This window comes from Sturnus vulgaris, chromosome 3, assembly GCF_052056855.1.
Source record: "Sturnus vulgaris isolate bStuVul1 chromosome 3, bStuVul1.hap1, whole genome shotgun sequence".
NCBI classification, from domain to species: Eukaryota; Metazoa; Chordata; class Aves; order Passeriformes; family Sturnidae; genus Sturnus; species Sturnus vulgaris.
Genome location: NC_142245.1, coordinates 96461118 through 96481263, shown reverse-complemented (window position 1 = coordinate 96481263; position 20146 = coordinate 96461118). Strand labels below are relative to the sequence as shown.

Genomic DNA, 20146 nt, shown 5'->3' with positions numbered 1-20146 from the left:
GAGCCCCCTAAGATATTAAAAACATTTGAATAAATTTGAAGAGTAAAATGTAAGGGAAAAAAATCAAAGCATCTATAGTATTTATTACTGGAATACAGCAAATGCTGCATTATCTGAGAATTAAGCAGAAGCATCCAATCTGCCTAGAAGAACTAAAAAGTTCTAAGGAGAAGATTAAATACTTCTAGGTAATTTCACTGGTCTCGTCACTACTTAACTGAAAAAAAATAAACCAAGAATAATTTTTTAAAAATTATTGTAAGGTATTAAAAAGGAAAACAAGAAATCAAGGCCTGTTCCTGAGATGAACTATGATATGGCATCTTAAGAAGTCTAAAAATGCCCCAAACAACTCAAATTGGGTGGTACAAAACACACTAAAACAGTTAGATCCCAGCAAATCCTGTAATGACAAATTTACAGACTTCTGTGTAGAGTTAGAAAGTTCACCAAAACTGTTCATGGTCAAGTTCTCCAACTTATTTCCACCTCTCTCCTAATATGTTACATTGACATCTTGTGTGATGCAAATTACCAGCAGAAGTATTTAGAACACACATGGCAGCATTAAAAACACCGTTTGTCTTAATTACATTGTGCAAGTTTCCCTATATTGTCAAACGTGGAACTATTTCTGTTACTTTCACAATACTCTTCTATTGATTCTTTTATTAAAATTATAAAAAGCACATGCAGGGATGGTCTAGCTGCCTTCATGTTAAATCACTTCATTGTTATTTATTTAATCACATTGAAAAATATAGTTTTGCAATTAATTATTAATTATTAACTAGTTATGTTAGGGTAACACAGTAGATGTAAGGATATGGCTACTTGAAGACTTTAATGTAAAACTATAATGAACTATGAGGAAAACATAAAAAATGAAACAGTAGAAATGTCCCCTACATCTAGCCTATATTCCATAAAAACAATAAATATATCTGAAAAATTTCAAAGTTTGATTTTGAATAACAATTTAGAATACTTTTCCCTCAATTTCTTCTGGGATATTAATTTAGAACTTTTCCAATATCTGAAAATTGGTAGGGATTTTTTAGAGGTTTTAAGAACATAATAAAGTACTGCTTGCATATTAAAATTGACACAAGAATAATTTCTATTGGTTCAATGGTCTTTTTCAGATATGCAGTTTTCAGAAATGTGTCATCTTCTAATATAGCAGTCTGTAAATGAAATCTATAAATTTCTTAAATACAATTAGATAAGCCACTTCAGGGATGCAAAAAGATCACACACCATTCTTGATATTTACTTCTATGGTGAAGCCTCTACATTTCTGGAATCACCATCTGAGATATTGTGTATATCTCAGAAATGGTGTATAAATAGAATATTACTTCTCATAGTGATTTCAAAATATAATATCCACATTTTTCCATAATTTTCTTAATTTTTGCTCATAGATAACTACGTTTTTCCATTCTTATGAAAATTAGCAGCTGTATTTACATTCACATCATCTTTTCCACATAATGAAATAGAAAAAGTTGAAATTGCACTACACCCTTTTACATGTAGATGCAAACTTATGGATAAAGATAAGTGTAGAACTTACAGGTCATCTGCTCTGTGCACACTATATTGATACACTGACATGCAATGTTGATTCAGAATACAAACAGCAATAGCAACATCTCTGAAATAAAACATGTTAAATGTATCTTCTAACTAGCAAGTTGAAAGATATGTATTTTTGTGATTGGACAATATTTTTTTTTTTCTTAAGACAGTAAAAAAGCCAAACCTCCGTAGGAGCAATGGTAAGAGCAGTGGCATCAAGTATCTCCAGAAACAGTGGAAGAGCTCTTTACACAGTTTTGTGTGGGGACTTGTGTTTCCAGCTACAGGGCTGGGACAAATGACACAGAGCCAGGGCCACGGGAGCTCTGCGGGTGTGGCAGGGCAGGGTCCCAGCTCATGGCCCTGCAGTGGACTGACCTTGTCACACAGCCAAACACCCAAGAGCCCCTCACCAACTACCCATCCCCCTGCCAAGGGATGGGAGAGACAATAGGAAGAGCAAAATTGAGAAAATGCATGGGACAAGAAGAGGACAATTTAATAAGTGAAGGAAAGGGGAAGAAATCAATTAATGCAAAGGTGATTGCACACTGCTCACCCCAAGCAGACCAATGTCCAGCCAGACTCCAAGCAATGGTTACTTTTGAAGAACAAATCCCCATTTTTTATTGCTGAGCATGATGTTTCATGATACGTGAAATCCCTTTTGGCCCATTTAAATCAGCTGTGTCCCCACAGCCTGTCCCAGCCCCAGGCTCTTTGCTGGGTGAGCAGTGAGAATGGAAAAGCTGCACCAGCCCTGCCCAGCATCAGCCCAAACACAGCTGTGTTAGCTCTGCTTTGGCCCCAGTAAGAAACCAGTGCCACAAGGGCTGTAGTGACCTCCACCCCAGTGCTTCACAAAGGTACTCCAGGGAGTACACATATAAAGGATCAGATTTTCTTTGGATCAGCAGATAAAATTGGGAGACTGAACACCTTCTGAGCAAAACTGTAAGCAAGTTGTATAACTGAAATTTCATTCTAAGTCCACATTTTATTCTTCTATGATTTGTTTAAGGCAAAGGTTTTCTGGAGAAAAATAAAAGCATTAAATATTGCCATGCAGTAAGTATATGTAATTTTTTAAAACAGTTTAGAATTCTACAGCTCATTTCCATTTCACCTTTCTGAATTAATCTTTAGAAAAATATTAGATAAGACATCTGTTGTGAAACAGAATTCTTGTTATGAGGTATATAAATTATCAAAGCAACACTTGGTCAAACTGTACACTCAGCACCTCGATCCCTTGCTTGTGTGAAAAATTCACAAGTATCATCCAATAGTATGGATGGTTTATTTCATGATGCATCTTGTCTTTCAGAAAGCAGAGTAACTACTATCTCATTACATCTAAATAACACCCTAGAATAAATAAGGGAAGAAATATTAGGCCTAATCAACCAAAATAAAACCTGACCCTGACAATTTCAAAAAAACAAAATGTCCCATAAGGAATTCTTTACACTATCCAGACACAGCAAGCTTTTCAGAGGACCTTGAAAGAGGGTAAATATCTGCAGTTTATTGAAATTCAGTGGCATCTGTGGCTTTAACTTACATTGAAATATCAGCTAAATACTTCACTTGATAAAGGAAAACAAACCCAGGTGTAACAAATAAGTTTCCATTTACAAAGAAACTGACACGAAAATATCAATTTTTTTACCGGTGGAGTGCTGAAAATGTAGAAGGATGAACCCTTCAGGGCTAGAAACTTGAATTTGTAGAGCTGAGATGAATCAGTTCCTTCAAGTCTCTCATTTACCCATCCCATATGTATGACCTGTAAAAGAAAATTATTGAAAATTAAAGTTCTTCTTCTCAGTGAATCATAAGAGTTGTTTCAGTAGAATGCCTTCCAACCATTTCCATACCCTTGAAGCATACAGTTTCATGCCAGTGTGTCAGAAGTCCTTTAAGAGATTTAAATTTATAGTACAGGTAGTCTGAATCTTATCTGAAATAATTCTGTTTTAAAAGCCACCTATGCAGGTCAAAGCAGACTCTAATTTGAGCCAGCAGAAAACCTACATGAACCAAAGTAGTTCAGCATTTTATAAAAAACATAATACCTTATCTATAGCAGTGTCAAAACTTGGAAATACTGACATTTCTATTACACATACCTCTAATCAAATCATTAGATTTATCTGAAATCAAAAAGCTTTCACCAGGCTCATGTTTGCAACTGTTAACAAAGTCTTTGTCATACTTGTCTTTCAAAATGTATACATTTTTTTCATATACACTTTATCACATTTATGTTTTTGAAGAATTAGATATCAAATTCAGTGGTTACAAAATGTTAGCAGTGTTACAGTGCATGCCTTTATTTTCCAGATATATTAATGCTAAGAAAAAATGAAATGAAGATGTAAAATTGCATGCTTCATTTTTGAGGTAAATACAAATTTATAAAGGAATGCTTTAAACATAATGTCATAGTGTGGTAGCAGAATATCATGAATGTCTTTACTGAAAAATAACAAAGCAAAAAAAAATTATTCCAGGCTTCATTTTGCATACATTAAGAGGAATATATTGCTCTTGAAACAGGTACTTAAGTCTAGATTGAATCACCAATCTGAATGTACAAGTATTGCTGAGCAGCTTGCTCATTTTCAACTAAAGCTACACTTACAGACAGTAATGAGTTACATGGGCTAGAAATGCCAAAGCACTAGCTAATAGTATGGATGAATGTTCATATTTATATTATGAAAACCTCACAAATTGTTTCCTAATGTTGGTATTTAATGTATCAGTTATGTCTTTTGTCAATCAGTTTATCAATAAATCAGTATGTTGAGCCAGACAATCCTTCTCCATACTGAGCTCCAGCACTAACATTTTAAGGACATCTAAGAAACAGCAAAACAAATACAGTAGCCCTTCCAGTTCTTGATCTGCTATTCTGTAAATTGAATAACTCTCACCAAAACATTGATTCTATAGTAGCCAGCAAAAATGTATAAACAGCATATTTAGACACCGCTATACTCTACTACAATGCTATTATATATTCAATTTATCAGGGTCTTAATATCAAATAACAGACAAAAAGAATTATATCTAATATAATTTTAGGGGGTTTTTACTTTCTTTCTATATATCTTTCCTATTGACTGGTTTATTTAATGGTCTTTTAGACCTCAGAAATGGAGAAAGAATAATTATTCAGTTAAAAAAAAGCCTGTATGGAACAAAAGCAAACAAGTGTTGGTACTCAATAAGAAGTTGTCTGTGATTTACTGGGTTACTGAGATTTTAATTGGATCTTAGTACGTGGGTAGGTAGGAATGTTAGTCTGGGATAAAAAATATTCCATTTTTTTTATTGAAAACTGCCATTTGAAGTTTTCAGGAGTGCTCATAAGGCATTATACTAGAAACTGTCGCTTCTCAGCACTGCTTTCACTACTATTTGAAAATTACCCATACATCATTGATATATTATTAAGTTTCTAACATGCTCTAATACATTTTCCAAAAGTTCCTGTAAGAAGGAAATGAGCAATAGCACTCATTACAAGGAGATAAAACAAGTCACTAACAAAATGTAATCCAAACGTAGTAGATAAATGAAAGTTCTTATTTGCACTTATTGTTTTCCTACAGCAATAAAGCATCTAGATGCTGCAATGACTTGAAATTTAATGTGTTAAATGTAATAAAACAGTCAGTATATTTTATATATAGTACTTTTAGTTAAATACTTATGAATAGTAAATGATGTAAAACACTCAGGAGGGAATTGAAGAGAGAAAATGAAGTAGATCTCTATGTATGACATGTCAGAACAGACAGATACACTTTTGTAAATAAAGTGGGATAAGAATCTACAAGAGATGCCAGACCAACCTGCAAGTTAGTGTCATACTATGAGGCACAATGGAACTATAACAAATTAAGAAAGCAATGAGAACTACATCTTGAGGCACCTTAAATAATTTTGGGGAGGTCTTTTCCAAAACAAGTGGTAGATGTCATATTTTGAAGAAAACAGCTAATGGGGCAGGACTGGGAGCAGGGCAAGCATTCCTTACATATACAAAAAGTTTAACTACAAATAAAATAAAAATAAAAAATAGGATTGGAATGCTGTAAATTTTTATATATTACATTAATGGTTTCTATTGTACCTCAGTTGCATTCGGTTATGTCTGAATGGCTACTATTCAAAAGGAAAGGTTCTATAGAGCAAAGTATAGAGAAACTTAGAAATTATGACACTCAAGTGTTTCATGTGCTTTAGTTCAAGAGTGAAATTTGTAACTCCAAGCTAGGCACAGTTTGAAAACCACAAATTGCAACATATCCACACTATGCTGAAGGGAACTACAAAGATAGGTATGTATCTGAATTCATGCATCTTCCCAGGCATTGTCTGCCTGGGCAAAATTTAGATTACAAGTCCTTTTAGGTAGCAATAACAGCTTCTACTCTTTGCTTCCTTGTTTTAATAAGGAGGCTGATAAATTGGACCTGATGTCTCTCACTTTTACTTGTTACAGCCTTCTTGTTCAAGTTAGGATCCAAAGCACAAAACTCTCTTGAAGACATCTACAGACACCCTTGCCTTACTAGTTGTTCATTCTTATAGTATAGTAGACCAGTAGCACTATTTATGCAACAGGAACTAACCAAACTAAAGAAAAATGGAAAACTCATATCCTTCACAACTTTGTTTTTCTTATATGTCTACTTTGTATTTTAGCAATATTACAACAATAATAAGTGGAAAAATAAAGAAGAAACCATTTCAAACTAAAGCTCTTTATCTCACAGAGCATACTTACAGCACTGCATATTAAGTGACTAGAGGTTAAAAGGTTTAGTGTTTTAAAGTGGTATTTCTTTTGTTAGAGTAAGTTTTTCAGTTGAGGATCTGAGGTTCCAGAAAAAGTCTCTGAAGCAAATCATGGCAATTTCACTAGGAAATGAAAAACTGTCCTCCCACATAAATAAAGTCAAAAAACCAAAGATGATCTCAATTCTATCTCCATGTGGTCTCTTTATGCTCAGAGGAATTAAGACCTGCTCCCTTTCTACAGGTATAAGTTGTAAAATTATAGTCTTCAAGAACCTAACTTTTCCAGACTAACCATCAGGACAAAGTAATTTTATTGCTATATGTTATATTTTAAAAAACATTTTTTTCTGTTTTGAGGGAACAAAAAAAAGAAAAAAGATAAAGAGAAAGGAAGAAAAAATGGTCTTTCAAGAATAGGTGCAGGGTTTCTTGCATGCTGCAGGATGAAGCCAGGCAAACATGCTCATGGCATGCCTGCAGCAGCAGTTCTGCTATGAGGAACAATGAGAAAACCCTTTGTATTTGAAAAGTATTTTATTTAGAATTATGATCTTATAATTATCAAACAGAGAGTAGAAAAGGGTCTTCTGAAAAACTTAGTAACCTACCCTCTCCATGATACCTATTTTATTTCTAAAAAATACTCCCTTAATGTTCTCAGGACCTCTGCTAGTTGAGGCTTCTTATTTTCTCTCAATAATCTATTCTAGCACTTAATTTCTCATGTCAAGCATGAATCAGTCTTGCTGTAACCACGATTACAGACTTTTTTTTTGCCACTAAAGACTCAAATGATTTTCACCTCAGAGTGGAAGAACTAAAAAAGCTTACTCAGTTCACAAATGGAGCAAAAAAATCCATGAACAAGGATATGTAGGTTGTGTGGCATCACTTTTTGCTGCTTTACACGTGTTATTCTCTGAGAACAAAGTTATTATTGAATATTTCTTTCAAACATCTGTATTTATTTCAACTGTCCACAGAGGCCACAGGAAACCTCTGGTCAATACCTTTTCAGAAACACTGCACAAAACCAGAGGCAGTATTCCTGCCAAGGCCTTACAGGAACACGGGATGTCTTGCAGTAGCTGGCTTAGGCACAGCCCAAAATACTGCCTTTCTCCAAAGCCACCGAGCAGACATGGTTGCTCTGGCATGCACGTAAGAGTCAGCCTGACCTGGTGTTAAACTGACAAGGTAACAGTGTGAGAAACTGCTGGACATGGCTCACGATGTGAAGGGAGAAGCTGGCTGGTAGCTGAGGCCAGCAAGGGGGCAAACACCTATAAGGGGGTAAACCAGAAGGTGAAATACACTAAAAGAAAATGAATGGGTGAAGAATGTAAAAAAATAATGTAGAAGGGGACTGACCTGCAGACTGTTGTGGTGGTATTACAGATTACGGCTGAAATAACCAAAAGAGCATGTAAAATTCAGAAAAAAATAAGGGCCAATGAAGAAGCAGTAAAGTGTGGATGAATTTCTTATTTGGGAGGCAGAAAAGGGCAAAAAAAGGAATGCCAGTAAACCAAAGGAATGCAAGTTTTGGGGTCTCTGTTGGTCAATCCTGTACCTGATTACAACATGCTAATGTAATAATAAATCGTAATATTAAATCACAATAATAATTCCTAAAAATGAACCTGTTGTTTTTCATATTATCTCTATCTGACTGGCTTCTGTAGATATGGAGTTCTAGCAAGACAATGGTGGATGAACCAAACATTTCTATAAGAATTTACCCCCCCAGATAACCATCAAGCATTTTCCAGTAACAACCTCTTCAGTTTTTCCCGTCTTTTACATCTACTTAATTATTCTTGTATATATGCTTTATCCTAATTGGCTTCAACTCTGGTTTTCAGACTCATTCTTCAATATGGCAAGATCATTCATAAGTTTAACACGGTATTTCAAATCTTAATGTTTGCAAAATTAGTGGGCTTAATTTGCTAATACACCATAAAGGCAGTATTCAAAGGAACTAGATCCAAGTCAGACCTCTTCACCACTTCTAGTCAATATGTCAGTTTTGAAAGTGAATCACTTATACCTAATATTGGATTATCCAACAAAATCCATACAACAAAATCTGTATAATACTTGTTTAAAATATTTTAATGTCAGAAGTTGTCAAAAACCATGCTGGAATCAAGATATGTTGCAGCAACCTCCTGTCACACATATGTTTCACATTCACAAGAGAAAATTAGATTGGTTGTCACTATTTGTTATTGACAAATCCTTCAGGACACTTATTTTTCTTCTTTCTGCTCCACACAGGTATTTTGTTTATTTCAAATTTCTTCACATAGGTTGAAGTCAAATTGACTAGTCTTTGTCCAATTTCTCCTTCTTTATTCAGCATCCATAATGTTTGCCCTTTCCTAACGTTTTGATATGTCACTTGGCAGACACAAATCCCCTGAAATAACCATTATAAAAATTAAAGCCTTAAAAACATAAAAAACTATCCAGAAAATGGACCAAAAAACATTTCAAGTATTTTTATATGTACAGAGAGAGAATTGGCTAATTTACTTTCATAAAAAATAAAATTCAATCCAGCACTATGTATTTTTTGAAAATTGAGTCCCAAATCTAACAAAGAATCAAGTGCTTTCAAATCTCTAGACTATTACAATAAATTATATGAAGCAAAATCAAAAGTTATGATGCTTAGATGCTGTCTGTTTCATGACTGACACAGGTTACATAGATACTTAGAACCAGAGCTTCAGCTGTGCTACTTATTTAATATCTTTCAAATTTGTGTAACCTCTGAATATTTCTTAAAATCTTGAAGTCTTTGACTTAGAGTAACCATTACGACATGTCCTGGTATAAGCAGAACTCGCCAAACAATTTCCACAGACAGTCTGGGATTTTAGCTTTGATGAAGTGATTTCCAATGGGCAGTTTAAATGCAAACACATTGCTTTGGTGGGAAAAAGGAATTTAAAAGTGTGGAAGTAGCTGCACCAATTAACTTCATGACCTGTTACTTTCTATTTTAACAGTATAAACATAACAAGAATAACTACAACTTCTACTACCTTGCCTAATACCTCTAACTTTGGGTCATAGACACAGAGTATGGTCATAGAATCAGAGAATCATAGAATATTCTGAGTTGGAAGGGATCCACAAGGATCATCAAAGTCTAAATTATGGCCCTGCACACCTCAAGAATCACACCATCTTTTGGCAAAGAGACTCATAAATAAAGCTGGTTTAGGCCCAAGAACCAATATCTTAGTCCTTTTCCATTTCTTTATTTAAATGTGTACAGAATTCATTATGTTCTGGAGATTCAGCTTGCAGTAAAACCAGTCAGCAGCAATATAAAAGACAAAGAAGAAAGAAAGGTTTAACAAAGTAATTTTTTACATTCTTGATGACCCAGAATCCTAGTTTTTTAATGGCCTGTGAAAAACAGAATCTGAATGAAACCTAGCCACATCCAACCTTCTCCCTTTATGAAAGATTAAGTTGGACTCTAAAAGCAATGAAGAAAACTCACCGCAGGCAACACAGTAATGAAACTCTAAGGACCCGTTTAATTCTTCAGAAATGTCCATGCTCAAAGGGAAAGATAAATTTGCAGCTATCACCAATTTTACTTCAAGGCAGTTCTTCAAGTAACCTTCAATCTGTTAAGGTTATCCTTTCTCTAAATTTTAAATCAATTGCCTTAATAAGAGCTATTCAGGTCTGTATAAACATTATGTAACTGACATTAATAGGCTCCATTAATCTAGGCCAGAACAAGCCCTCTTCTGCTTTCAGTTATCATTACCAAGTTTCATATGTTGCCTTTGTGATATATATATATATACCCGAGAATTCATATTTTGATTGCTTTTAAAGCAAATTTTCACAGAACATATAAAGTCTGAATTGTTCACAACTGCTCCTTTAATATTTTTATATTTTTTAGTTTTGTTTACTTGATATGCCCAAATTCATGATAAACTTTTTTCCCCCCTCACTTTTTGGCAGAAAACAATCCAATGTTTGTTGCTGTCAGTTGTACCTCAAATTTTCAACTTCTGAAATTATGGTCTTAATTGTCCTTTTTTCATACTTGGAATGGAAACAGTGGGATAGATTTGTACTACACAGCTTTAGGCACCTACTTTAGATGGTAGGCTGAGGCAAGTCAATATAGAAGAAGTGGCTCCTCTAAGGGATGATTTAGAGCACTGATACCAAGTTTCACATTTGAACAGCTCTCTGGAACAGAATAAGTTTCTGCACTGATTATTTAGGCAGTTTATGGAGACTAGCATGTTTATTTAGGAAATCAAATTATGTATCTAGTGATATGTATATAGTTGCATGACTGTCTCCAAAATTTTTTTAAAATTGAGGGAAGGTACGTCTTCCTTTTTTCAACTGAACTCATTATGTGTGCCCAAACCGAAAAGGAAAAAACTTTGAATAGTTACTAAAGTACTTGCAGTAGACAGTTCATCCAACAAAAGATCACCAAATCAAATATCTTTTCCCCTGGTATTGATAATTGCCTGATTTTCATATTGGTTTAATTAACAATTAAAAGCCATGGCAAAGGTAGTAATTAAATCACAGAATTATAGAAAAGGTTGGGTTGGAAGGGAGCTTTTAATGTAATGGAGGTGAACCCCACTGCAAAAAAGCAGGCACATCTTCAAGTAGATCAGATTGCTCAGAACTCCACTAACTTGACCTTGAATGTTTCCAGGGATGGGGCATGCATCACATCTCTGAGCAACCTTTGCCAGTGCTTTACCACCCTTAATGTAAGGAAAATCTTCTTTATGGCTAAACTAAATCAACACTCTTTCAGTTTAAAACTAGTACCTCTTGTTCTATCACGATATGTTCTGCTAAAAGTTTGTTCCAGTCATTCTCATAGGCCCCCTTTAGATAATGAAAGGCTGCAATAAGGTCACCCTGGAGACTTCCCTTCTCCAGGCTGAACAGCCCCAGCTCCCCCAGTCTCTGCTCATAGGAGTGGTGTTCCACCCATCTGACTATCCTTGTGGCCCCTCTCTGGATCTGTTAGAGCTGGTCCATGTTCTTATTTTGGGAGCCCCAGGGCTGGATGCAGAGGTAGAGTGGTCTCACAAGAGCAGAGTAGAGGGGCAGAATCACCTGTTCTGACCTGCTCACCATCAAAAGTAGTTTTGATGCAGCCCAGTACACAGTTGGCTTTCTGTTCCCCAAGTTCCTTCTGCCCTTCAAGTTTCTTGTCACAACTTCTAGGAGGATCTGTTCAGACATCTTCCCAGGAACATGGATGAGGCTGAGAGGTTGGTAGTTTCTGGGTTCTTCCTTTCTATTTATTTTAAAAATAGGTTCAATGTTTCCTTTCTAATTCTCACCAGGGGCTTTACCTGACTTCTATGACTTTCCAAATAGCATGGAGAGTGACTTGGCAACTACATCAGCAAATCCTCTTAGGACTCTGAGATGCATCTCATCAGGACCCATAGACTTAAGCATGTTCAGGTTCCTGAAGTGGTCACAAATCTGGTGTTTACTTACAGTGGGAGATACTTTGCTCTCCCATCACTGATCCTGCAGTCCATCCACTAGTCAGTTTTAAAACTGACTAGATGTGTATATACAAGCTTAAATTCTCCAACAATGTCTTCACACAAATTTAAAAAGTTGGATAATATAATGGAAATCTTACCTGGTCAGAGGAAGAACAGCATTTATTTGCCATTTTCATCTATGAAAGAGAGATGGAAGAACACACAGAATTCTTAATATATTGAAGAGTTATTGTGATGCAATTAGCATTGATTAACTTAGCTATTGAATACGATATTAATACTCCCAAATTATATTTGTAAGAAATTTTATCATTCAGCGTTGAAATACTAGATTTTTACTATTATAGTAAATTTGCAAAACCAAGGACTTGAAAAACAAAAGCCTTTTATCAGAGTTTTCCTTAAATACCTCATAAAGATTTGCATTTATGACTTTAACAGTGTCAGAGTGAAAAGAATATACTGTACTGTAGACATCTTACTTAGGTCTCAGTTAAACAATTGCTTAAGCAGATTCTTATATGACATCTATAATTAAGTCCTTATGAAATGATGACCACAGAGTATAAGATGTATTTAAAGATGAAATGAAAATTGTATAGGCTTTTTCCTTCGTTTACTCTTCAAGACAAAGGTTTTTCCTCTTTGTTTAGATAATGAAGAGTTTTGATAATTTTGACTTTTCTCTTTAAGTCATAGTTTGTACAGATAATTGGTGAACAAATACTGACATATATTCCCTGCTTTAAAGTGTAACATTTTTTTAAGTGCAATTTTATTAAGTGTATATAAGAATCTAGAAAGAAATATATTAGAGTGGGAAACCAGACTTCCCTACATGCTAGGAGTAAGCTGAAAACTGTCCTAGAGTTGATGAGTACTTCCAAAGGACCTTGCTGTCAAAAAAGCCTGTTTTATTAGAAATGAAAGGCTTGTGATGGAAGACCAAAACCAGGTCACCTACAAACAAGGAAATCTACAACTGCGATAGGAAATGAGCAGAAGAAATCCAGGGCTATTGCAGAAGAAATCCAGGGCTATTGCTTGCATCCTGGACATAGCAGATTTGTAAGATAAAATCTGTGGATGTAACTCAGTTAATATGGTGATGCCATTGACTGCTATGGTGAGTTGACTCTGGCCAGTAGTTAAGCACTTGCAAAGCTGCTCACTCCCTTCTCCCTACCAGCAGGAAGGGTGAGAGAATAGGAGAAGCAGAAGCAAGAAGAGTTCTGAGTCAAGATGAATAGAGCTTAAGTGAAGGAAACACGAAAACTTCAAGTGATATAAATGCAATCACTCTCTGCCTCCCACAAGCAGGCTCCAAGTAACATCCATCCTGGAAGACAAACCCACACCTCCTTTTCCACTATGTCATTTCAATTGCTGAGCACAATGGTGTGGAACATCTCTTTGCCCACTTTTGGTCAGCTGTCTCATCCTTGTCCTTTCTTAATTCCTTGTTCCATCCTTTGCTGAGGTGGGTGGGGTGTGTCAGAGTGAGAAAAAGTCGAAGCCTTCATCCTGTGCAATAACCGTTCAAACAAAACACTGGTGTGTTATTAACACTGTACTAGCCACAAATACAAAACGCAGCACCTGCTGCTAAGAAGAAAGCTACCCCCATGCCAGCCAGACTCAGTACACCTGTATGGGCCTGTGTTATGGTAATGACACAGGCCACAAAAAGTGTCAGGATTTATGCATACATACACACCTGCACTTAACAGATGACAATAACAAGTCATTGTCCTCCACAAAGTGAGGTATCTATGATCAAAACCAAAATGACCTTAGGACAAAAGGCAGTGTGGAGGAATAGGATGACAACAGGAATCTTTTCTGTATTGACACAGGGTGATAGAGATGTTCAGGCCTATAGGAGCTCTCTAGTCAATGCTAACACATCATGGGCCATCAGGGTTTCTTCTCCCTCACACCCTCACTTCTGCAGCCCTTTGGGATTGAATTGTGCAGTTGAACAGTGCAGGTGTGCTGGTGGGTCAGACAGCTGAGAGTGACTGAGGGTGTGAGGTAGAGGTGGCCAAGCTACTGGGAGCCTGGGGCGTCTGCCAGGCCTGGCTGTCACCTTGGGCTCTGTGTTGGGAGATCCGGTCAGGCTCTTGGAGTGGCTCTACCAGCTCCCTGCCACCCTAGGGGAGGAGCAGGGACTACCACAACAGCAGCAGGTCACAGGCTGCAGGTGCTGGCACCCACAGCTTAGCACAGGCAGGGAGCAACGATGAGAATAGAAGTGAAATTCAGCTGCTGGGTGGACAGAGGGGCCCAGCAAGGCTCCTGGCAGCTCATGCACACAGGTGTGCCTTCCTCAGCCTGGCACGGCTGCAGGGCTGCACTGTGCTGGAGCTGGCCTGGAGTGCTGGCTGGGAGAAGAAGTGCCTGAGCTTCTTGGTGACCATGGGGCCCCATCAGTGACAATCCAGCCAGAACTCAAGAACCTCATTCTGTAACTTGGTTCAAACAAATTGGTGACATGCCCAGTGTTGCAGAATGAAGCAGTCACCAGCCTGATTTAAGCCACCAGTGGTGGGCTTAATCCTGCTAAGAGCAGTTGTACAGGACATAATGAAATGACACCTGGAATACTTCAATGTCAGTGGAAATGATGATACACCCTGCCCATAATCAGGTCCAATCTTTCTCCTGTGCCTCACACACAACAAATACATACACAAAATAACTATACAAAAGCCATGTTATACACATAGAAAATATAATTTCCTTTCAAGTGTCCAAAACCGTACTCAATAATAAGATTATTACTATAGCACAAACCAGTGCAAGTAAATGGGCTCAGATGTGCCTGGAAAAAAGTGTGTCAGACTGGCAATGCAGGTTTTCTGCACAAGTGCCTAGAATATTGTGAGGAGCATCCTCATAATCAGCTCAGATTCCCATTGGTAAGGATAATAGGGAAGAATGCTTTGGACTCCACATCTCTTCAATGCACAGACAACTCATTCTCCATTCAAAGCAGGATGGCTGCAGCCCTGATGTAGCTGTGGGAGAGGAAAAGAACTGCTTCTATATCATTTTACAAACCAGTGTCATGGGGCTGAGAAGTACAAACACCACATGTGCCCTTCACAAGTCTCCACAGCTGGTGCAGACAGACAGGAATACAAATGGGATATATTTACCTTGCTGGCAGTGCAGGAGCTCTCAGCACTGCAGTATAGAAATGTGAGCTGGACACAGCAGGGGAGCTAAAATAAAAAATCTCAGGTCTGCAAAGACTGCAGGCAACTTGGAAAAGGAACTATTAAGCAAATTGTAATTCCTATCCTCTATTCTAAATGGATACATACGGGACAGGAACTGAAATGATTCAGAACCATTTACCTAAATCTAAATATCTCCCAGGCTGGGATTTATCGAACATATAACATACTTTTATTCTCTTCCAAGAAAACAGTGAGAATAAAGGATCTTGACAGGCATCTATTTTTTTCCTAGCTGTATTAGTATCCTAAGTGACTTCTGACTGCTTGGCTAATGTTTAGGGGATGTGAGTCCTACCCTTACTGACTTCCCTTTACAACCTCTACAGTTTGACTATGGTATTTTCAACAGGAAATTTTGCATTTAAAACAACAAAAAGCAGCAGTGAAGAAATATGCATTCTCACCCTGGGAATAGAATTGTTTGTGTAATCATTGAAGCAGTCGAATTTGTATACGGCTTTCTATACAGAACGATTTTGTTTCCATCTACATGTACCCCACATTCTGCTGTGTAAAGAAAGCAAGATCTTCTCAATCTTTGTTCTTTTCTTTTTTAAATGTATGTTCAAAGCTCATAAGTCTTTCCTTATTACATCAGAAATTTCACACAACTGCAATACAGAATATCACCCAGATACATGTTTACAAGAAGAAATAAAAGAGAAGGTTTACGACTGTGACATATGCAATTAAAAAAGCTGTCATGAGCATAAATGTGATCTGAATTAACAAACCTACTTTAATAGCAAATTTTAAGCTTCTACCATCCTCCAAGGAAACTGCTGGCATGATTTAAAAAAATTATAAATAACTTTTAAAGTGGAACAAGAGCATCATAACTTGTTCTCTGACCTGCTTATGACCTACTTGTTTATTTACGATTTTTTTTTTAACATAACACCATTATACTGGGAAAAACACAAAACATTGAGAAAGTTTTAAATACAAGAAACTAATCTCTATATTGCAAATGAACTGAAGAACTGAAAGCATTACCTTTAGGTGCTTCTACTGATTATGACTAAAGTTATGTTCAGTACTGTATTTCAAAGAAAATAATTAAGATCCATGAGAAAATCTGCATACATCTAATAGCTGTCAATTCAAATGGTGAAAAACAGAGAAAGAAATATCAATTATCCCAAAGACCTTTCTCATAAAAAATAATAGCCATTGTCACTTCAGCCTACAAAGAACACTCCAGCTGAAGAAATTAAGAACAGGAACAGTGAGAAGCACATAGAGATTAACTCATATCCTTTGCTTCTTGTTTCATCATGGAAGATTCACTGCCAGTTTCTGTTACCCCTCTTCCCTCAGTTTCTTTAACTTCACCTCCTTCTGCAAGAAAAGAGATGCATGAAGAAATGAATCTGAAGTGCTGATTCATTTGTACTTATTTCTGCCAAAGGTAAATGTAAAAAGCTTTGAGAACATCGAAAATGAGGATTGAATCACAAAGGAAGATGACAGGGTAGATTCATGCTGGTAGAAAAGTATGTGAAAAAACTGAATACGAACAGAGATATGAATAATTTGGGGCAAGGGTCCTCAGAAATAAAAGTAAATGAATGTTGCTTGTAAAGCTTACTGTGACTAGGAGATTTTCTGAGCTAAGCATACAAAGCATGAGGGCTGAAAAGACACCCCTACATTTTTGTCCGTGTTGCAGCATTCCCTGTACTCCTCTGTCATTTAAGAACTGAGTCTAGGCTGGTACCAGAGTCATTATTTTTCACCTACCAAGTAACACTCTCTAAATATGCTAATGTACAGGGGCAGCACTCCTATGCAGTAACAACTTCTCACATCTCCACTGTTGAAGTATGACTCCTCCTATACACTTGATCCCCAGAGAGCTTGTCTTTGTATAGAAGTTAGATGTTTCAGTACTTCAAAAGAGTAGTCTGACATTAGCAGAAGTGTCACATTGTGGCAGAGCTATTTTTGCACTGCCTATACTAGGACTGTCTCCTGGCATCAGCAGGAGATCTGACAAAGAGCTGCTGAACATGACTGCATTAGGGTAAAATAAAAAAATGAATTATATTAGGGTAAAGTGATACAGGAAAGACTCGGTATCCTGTCCGAAAATAATTAATCCCGACTGGGAGCTCTTTAAGAACTAAAATGCTGAAAGAAATTATTCAAAATGTCATGCAAATATTTAAGACAAAAAAATGTATATAAGAGTAACACAAATAGGTGCAGTTTAAGAATGACTAAGGTATGAGAAAAGTTGCTAAAGTCATGAAACCATCAAAACAAAATGCAAAATGTGTGGAAGTAAAACATGAATAATAGTAAGTATTGCTTAAAAACCTAGTAATAGCTCAGGTAAGGATGCTGACAATATGCCAACATTATTAGCAGAAAAGTCCATCATGACCATATATCTAGTAATTAATTTCCATACTGAGATGATGGCGTGGGACAGAATAGGAAATCAATAGTTCAATTATTTGTAAAAGCAACTGAACTTCGAGTCAGCCAGAGGTCATGAAAATAACCCATAACCAGATAAGGAAGTCTCTAAAACAATTTCTGAATGAGTAGTGATTATCTTTGGTCCTGGGGAATGGGGAGGCACTCTACAGAAGTGGAGAAGTGCAGAAACAGAAAGAAGCTCGGAAAGAATTACAGATTCACTCCCTAATGTCAGTATCAGAGGTATGATAAGAAAATAATCATATTTTGAAATTATAAGACTAAGGTAATAAAAAGGACTCCCAAGAAGCCTAATTCAAAGGCTCTGTCCTAAGCACTGTGGATGGTGATTTGTGTTTCCTGGCTGCCCAGAGGCGGATAATTGTCCAGCCTTCTACTGTACTCCAGCCTCTCAATCCTCGTCTTAAAAGAAGTTTGCAACAAAAGGGATTCTCACTGACTACTGCATTTCCCCTTCTGATGATCAAAAATTAAATAAATGCTCTGGCCAGACCTTTCCAGTTGTATCACAGGCTGCATGCCTGACAAACCCTGTAAACCTGTCTAAGCAAGAAAGTTTACATGGTTCTTATGTGAGCTGCATAGAGTTTTCTTTGTAACTCACAAAGAACACAAAACATGGACATTCATCATGACTGTTGTTTCTTCCTGGGAACAGCCCAGTTATATGAAAACCAGATGGACTACTTTGTTGACAGAATTCACTATTAATAGATAGTGGAATAGACTATGAAAGTACTCAGTTTGTAATAAAATATTGCTGTAGACAGGTTGCAGCATAGTGAAGATACTGTGTCAGGGCACATAGCTACTTCACACAATCCTTTGAAAAAAACAGACTAGCATCATATGACGAACAAAAGCTGCCTGCATTTATTTCTATTCTTATTCACTTTTATTCTTGGAGTGGCTTTTACTCAGTGAATTTCTCTAGAAAGGCAAAAAAAAAAGGCTTATTTCACTATGAATTGGAATTGATCTAGAAATATTACCTTGCACTTTCTTAGAATTATCAAAGAATAATATACTATTATTATTCCTGTAATTCATAATCCTTTATATTATATGAGTCACTAAAGTATTTTAAAAGAATGCGTCATAAGCAAAAATGTCTGATTTTGACAAAGAGATTGCTTAAGCCATTGAATACTTTAAAATAATTAATAGATTAAATGAACTATTATGATCAAATGTGATTCATGTAGCTTTTGATGACTAGGAAAACCAATTAAATTTTAAGTCTGTTTTAACCAACAGACTTAAAGATTTATGTTGAAATCGAATACAAATTCTCCATAATATAATCTGTAGACCTAAGGAAAAGTTTGTTTAGGGTACAAATCACAAATAAAAGTCAGGCTACTATATCATGATTTATGAAAGAAGTTACAGACTACACATGTAGAGGAAAAAAAAGATTAGAACTTGTGCAGGCAACTCTTTCAGGGACAGCTGTGCTATTATAATTTCATCACTGAATTTTATAATTTCTTAAAGACAAATATATTTTCAAAATTGTACATGATTGAGTTCCATATTTAACTTTATGGTTAATTCCATAATTATCAGTAGTTTTAGCTGCTCTTTGTTGGAATAATAAATCTGTTGTCCAAATAGTAATTTTTTTCTTTCTCTGGGGATTATTTAATACTTCTGCTTGCAAAGGCAATTGTTACTTATTAATTTACAGGAGTAACTTAAAATAGCATAAGCAACTTTAAACTTCAAGGAAATGTGATGAAATAATGTGATCTTAAATAAATCAACTCTTAGACAACTTAGAGATGTAAAATTACTATCTTCAGTAAGCCTCAGTAAATCATACTTCACTAGCTACAGAATTTTCACATGCTTGTTTTAAAATCAACAAATGCTAATTTCAAGCACAGTTTAATTACAAAAATGTAAAAATGAAATATTTTGTTACATCTAAACCTCTGTGAAATGACCAGTATGGATAAATATTTTCCCTTAAAATCTTTAAAATTATAAACATAATCTAATTTTCTGCTGGTTTCTGTTCTATGCTAGCACTGCAAGCCTTGAAAACTTCTTGACACTTTTGATCAGGCAACCTCTCCCTGCTTTTTCCTTTGTCCTTTTCCTCCCCATACACAAGCATTTTATATATTTTACTTAAAGGTGAATTGTTTTTTACCCTTTGAAAACTAGAAATAATTTTACAATAGCATAAACAAGAAAATATGCAGAAAGTAACATACATTTTGAAGTGTCAAATCACTGATGTTAGTTGACATTGCTCTCAGCCAGTCAGCACTCTCCTGGGCTGTATAAAACTGAAGTATCCCAGTACTAACTCCATCGAGTGCCAGCACTTCAAATGCATTAGATCTGCAGTAAGAAGAAATATATCCGTAAAGGAAGATATGTCAGTTTTCTGAAACTGCCCAATATTTATGCGTGTTCAAGTTATTTTTATGCCTTTTGACAAGTTTTTGAGTGTTCAATTTACCAATCAATAGAAAGGCAACAAAACCAAGGATA

At 36.1% G+C, this 20146-nt stretch overlaps 1 protein-coding gene across 3 annotated transcripts in view; it reads right to left on the bottom strand.

The window, feature by feature from the left end:
* SNTG2 (syntrophin gamma 2) overlaps nucleotides 1–20146 on the bottom strand; it is a 222223-nt gene that overhangs the window by 47763 nt on the left and 154314 nt on the right. For all 3 annotated transcript variants that reach the window (XM_088162358.1, XM_088162356.1, XM_088162357.1), the window contains 3 exons: nucleotides 19864–19993; nucleotides 12086–12124; nucleotides 3257–3373 (listed from right to left, as the gene is read on the bottom strand). In XM_088162358.1, the coding sequence (XP_088018484.1) occupies nucleotides 3257–3373; nucleotides 12086–12124; nucleotides 19864–19993 (286 nt within the window). The remainder of the gene's footprint in view (nucleotides 1–3256; nucleotides 3374–12085; nucleotides 12125–19863; nucleotides 19994–20146) is intronic.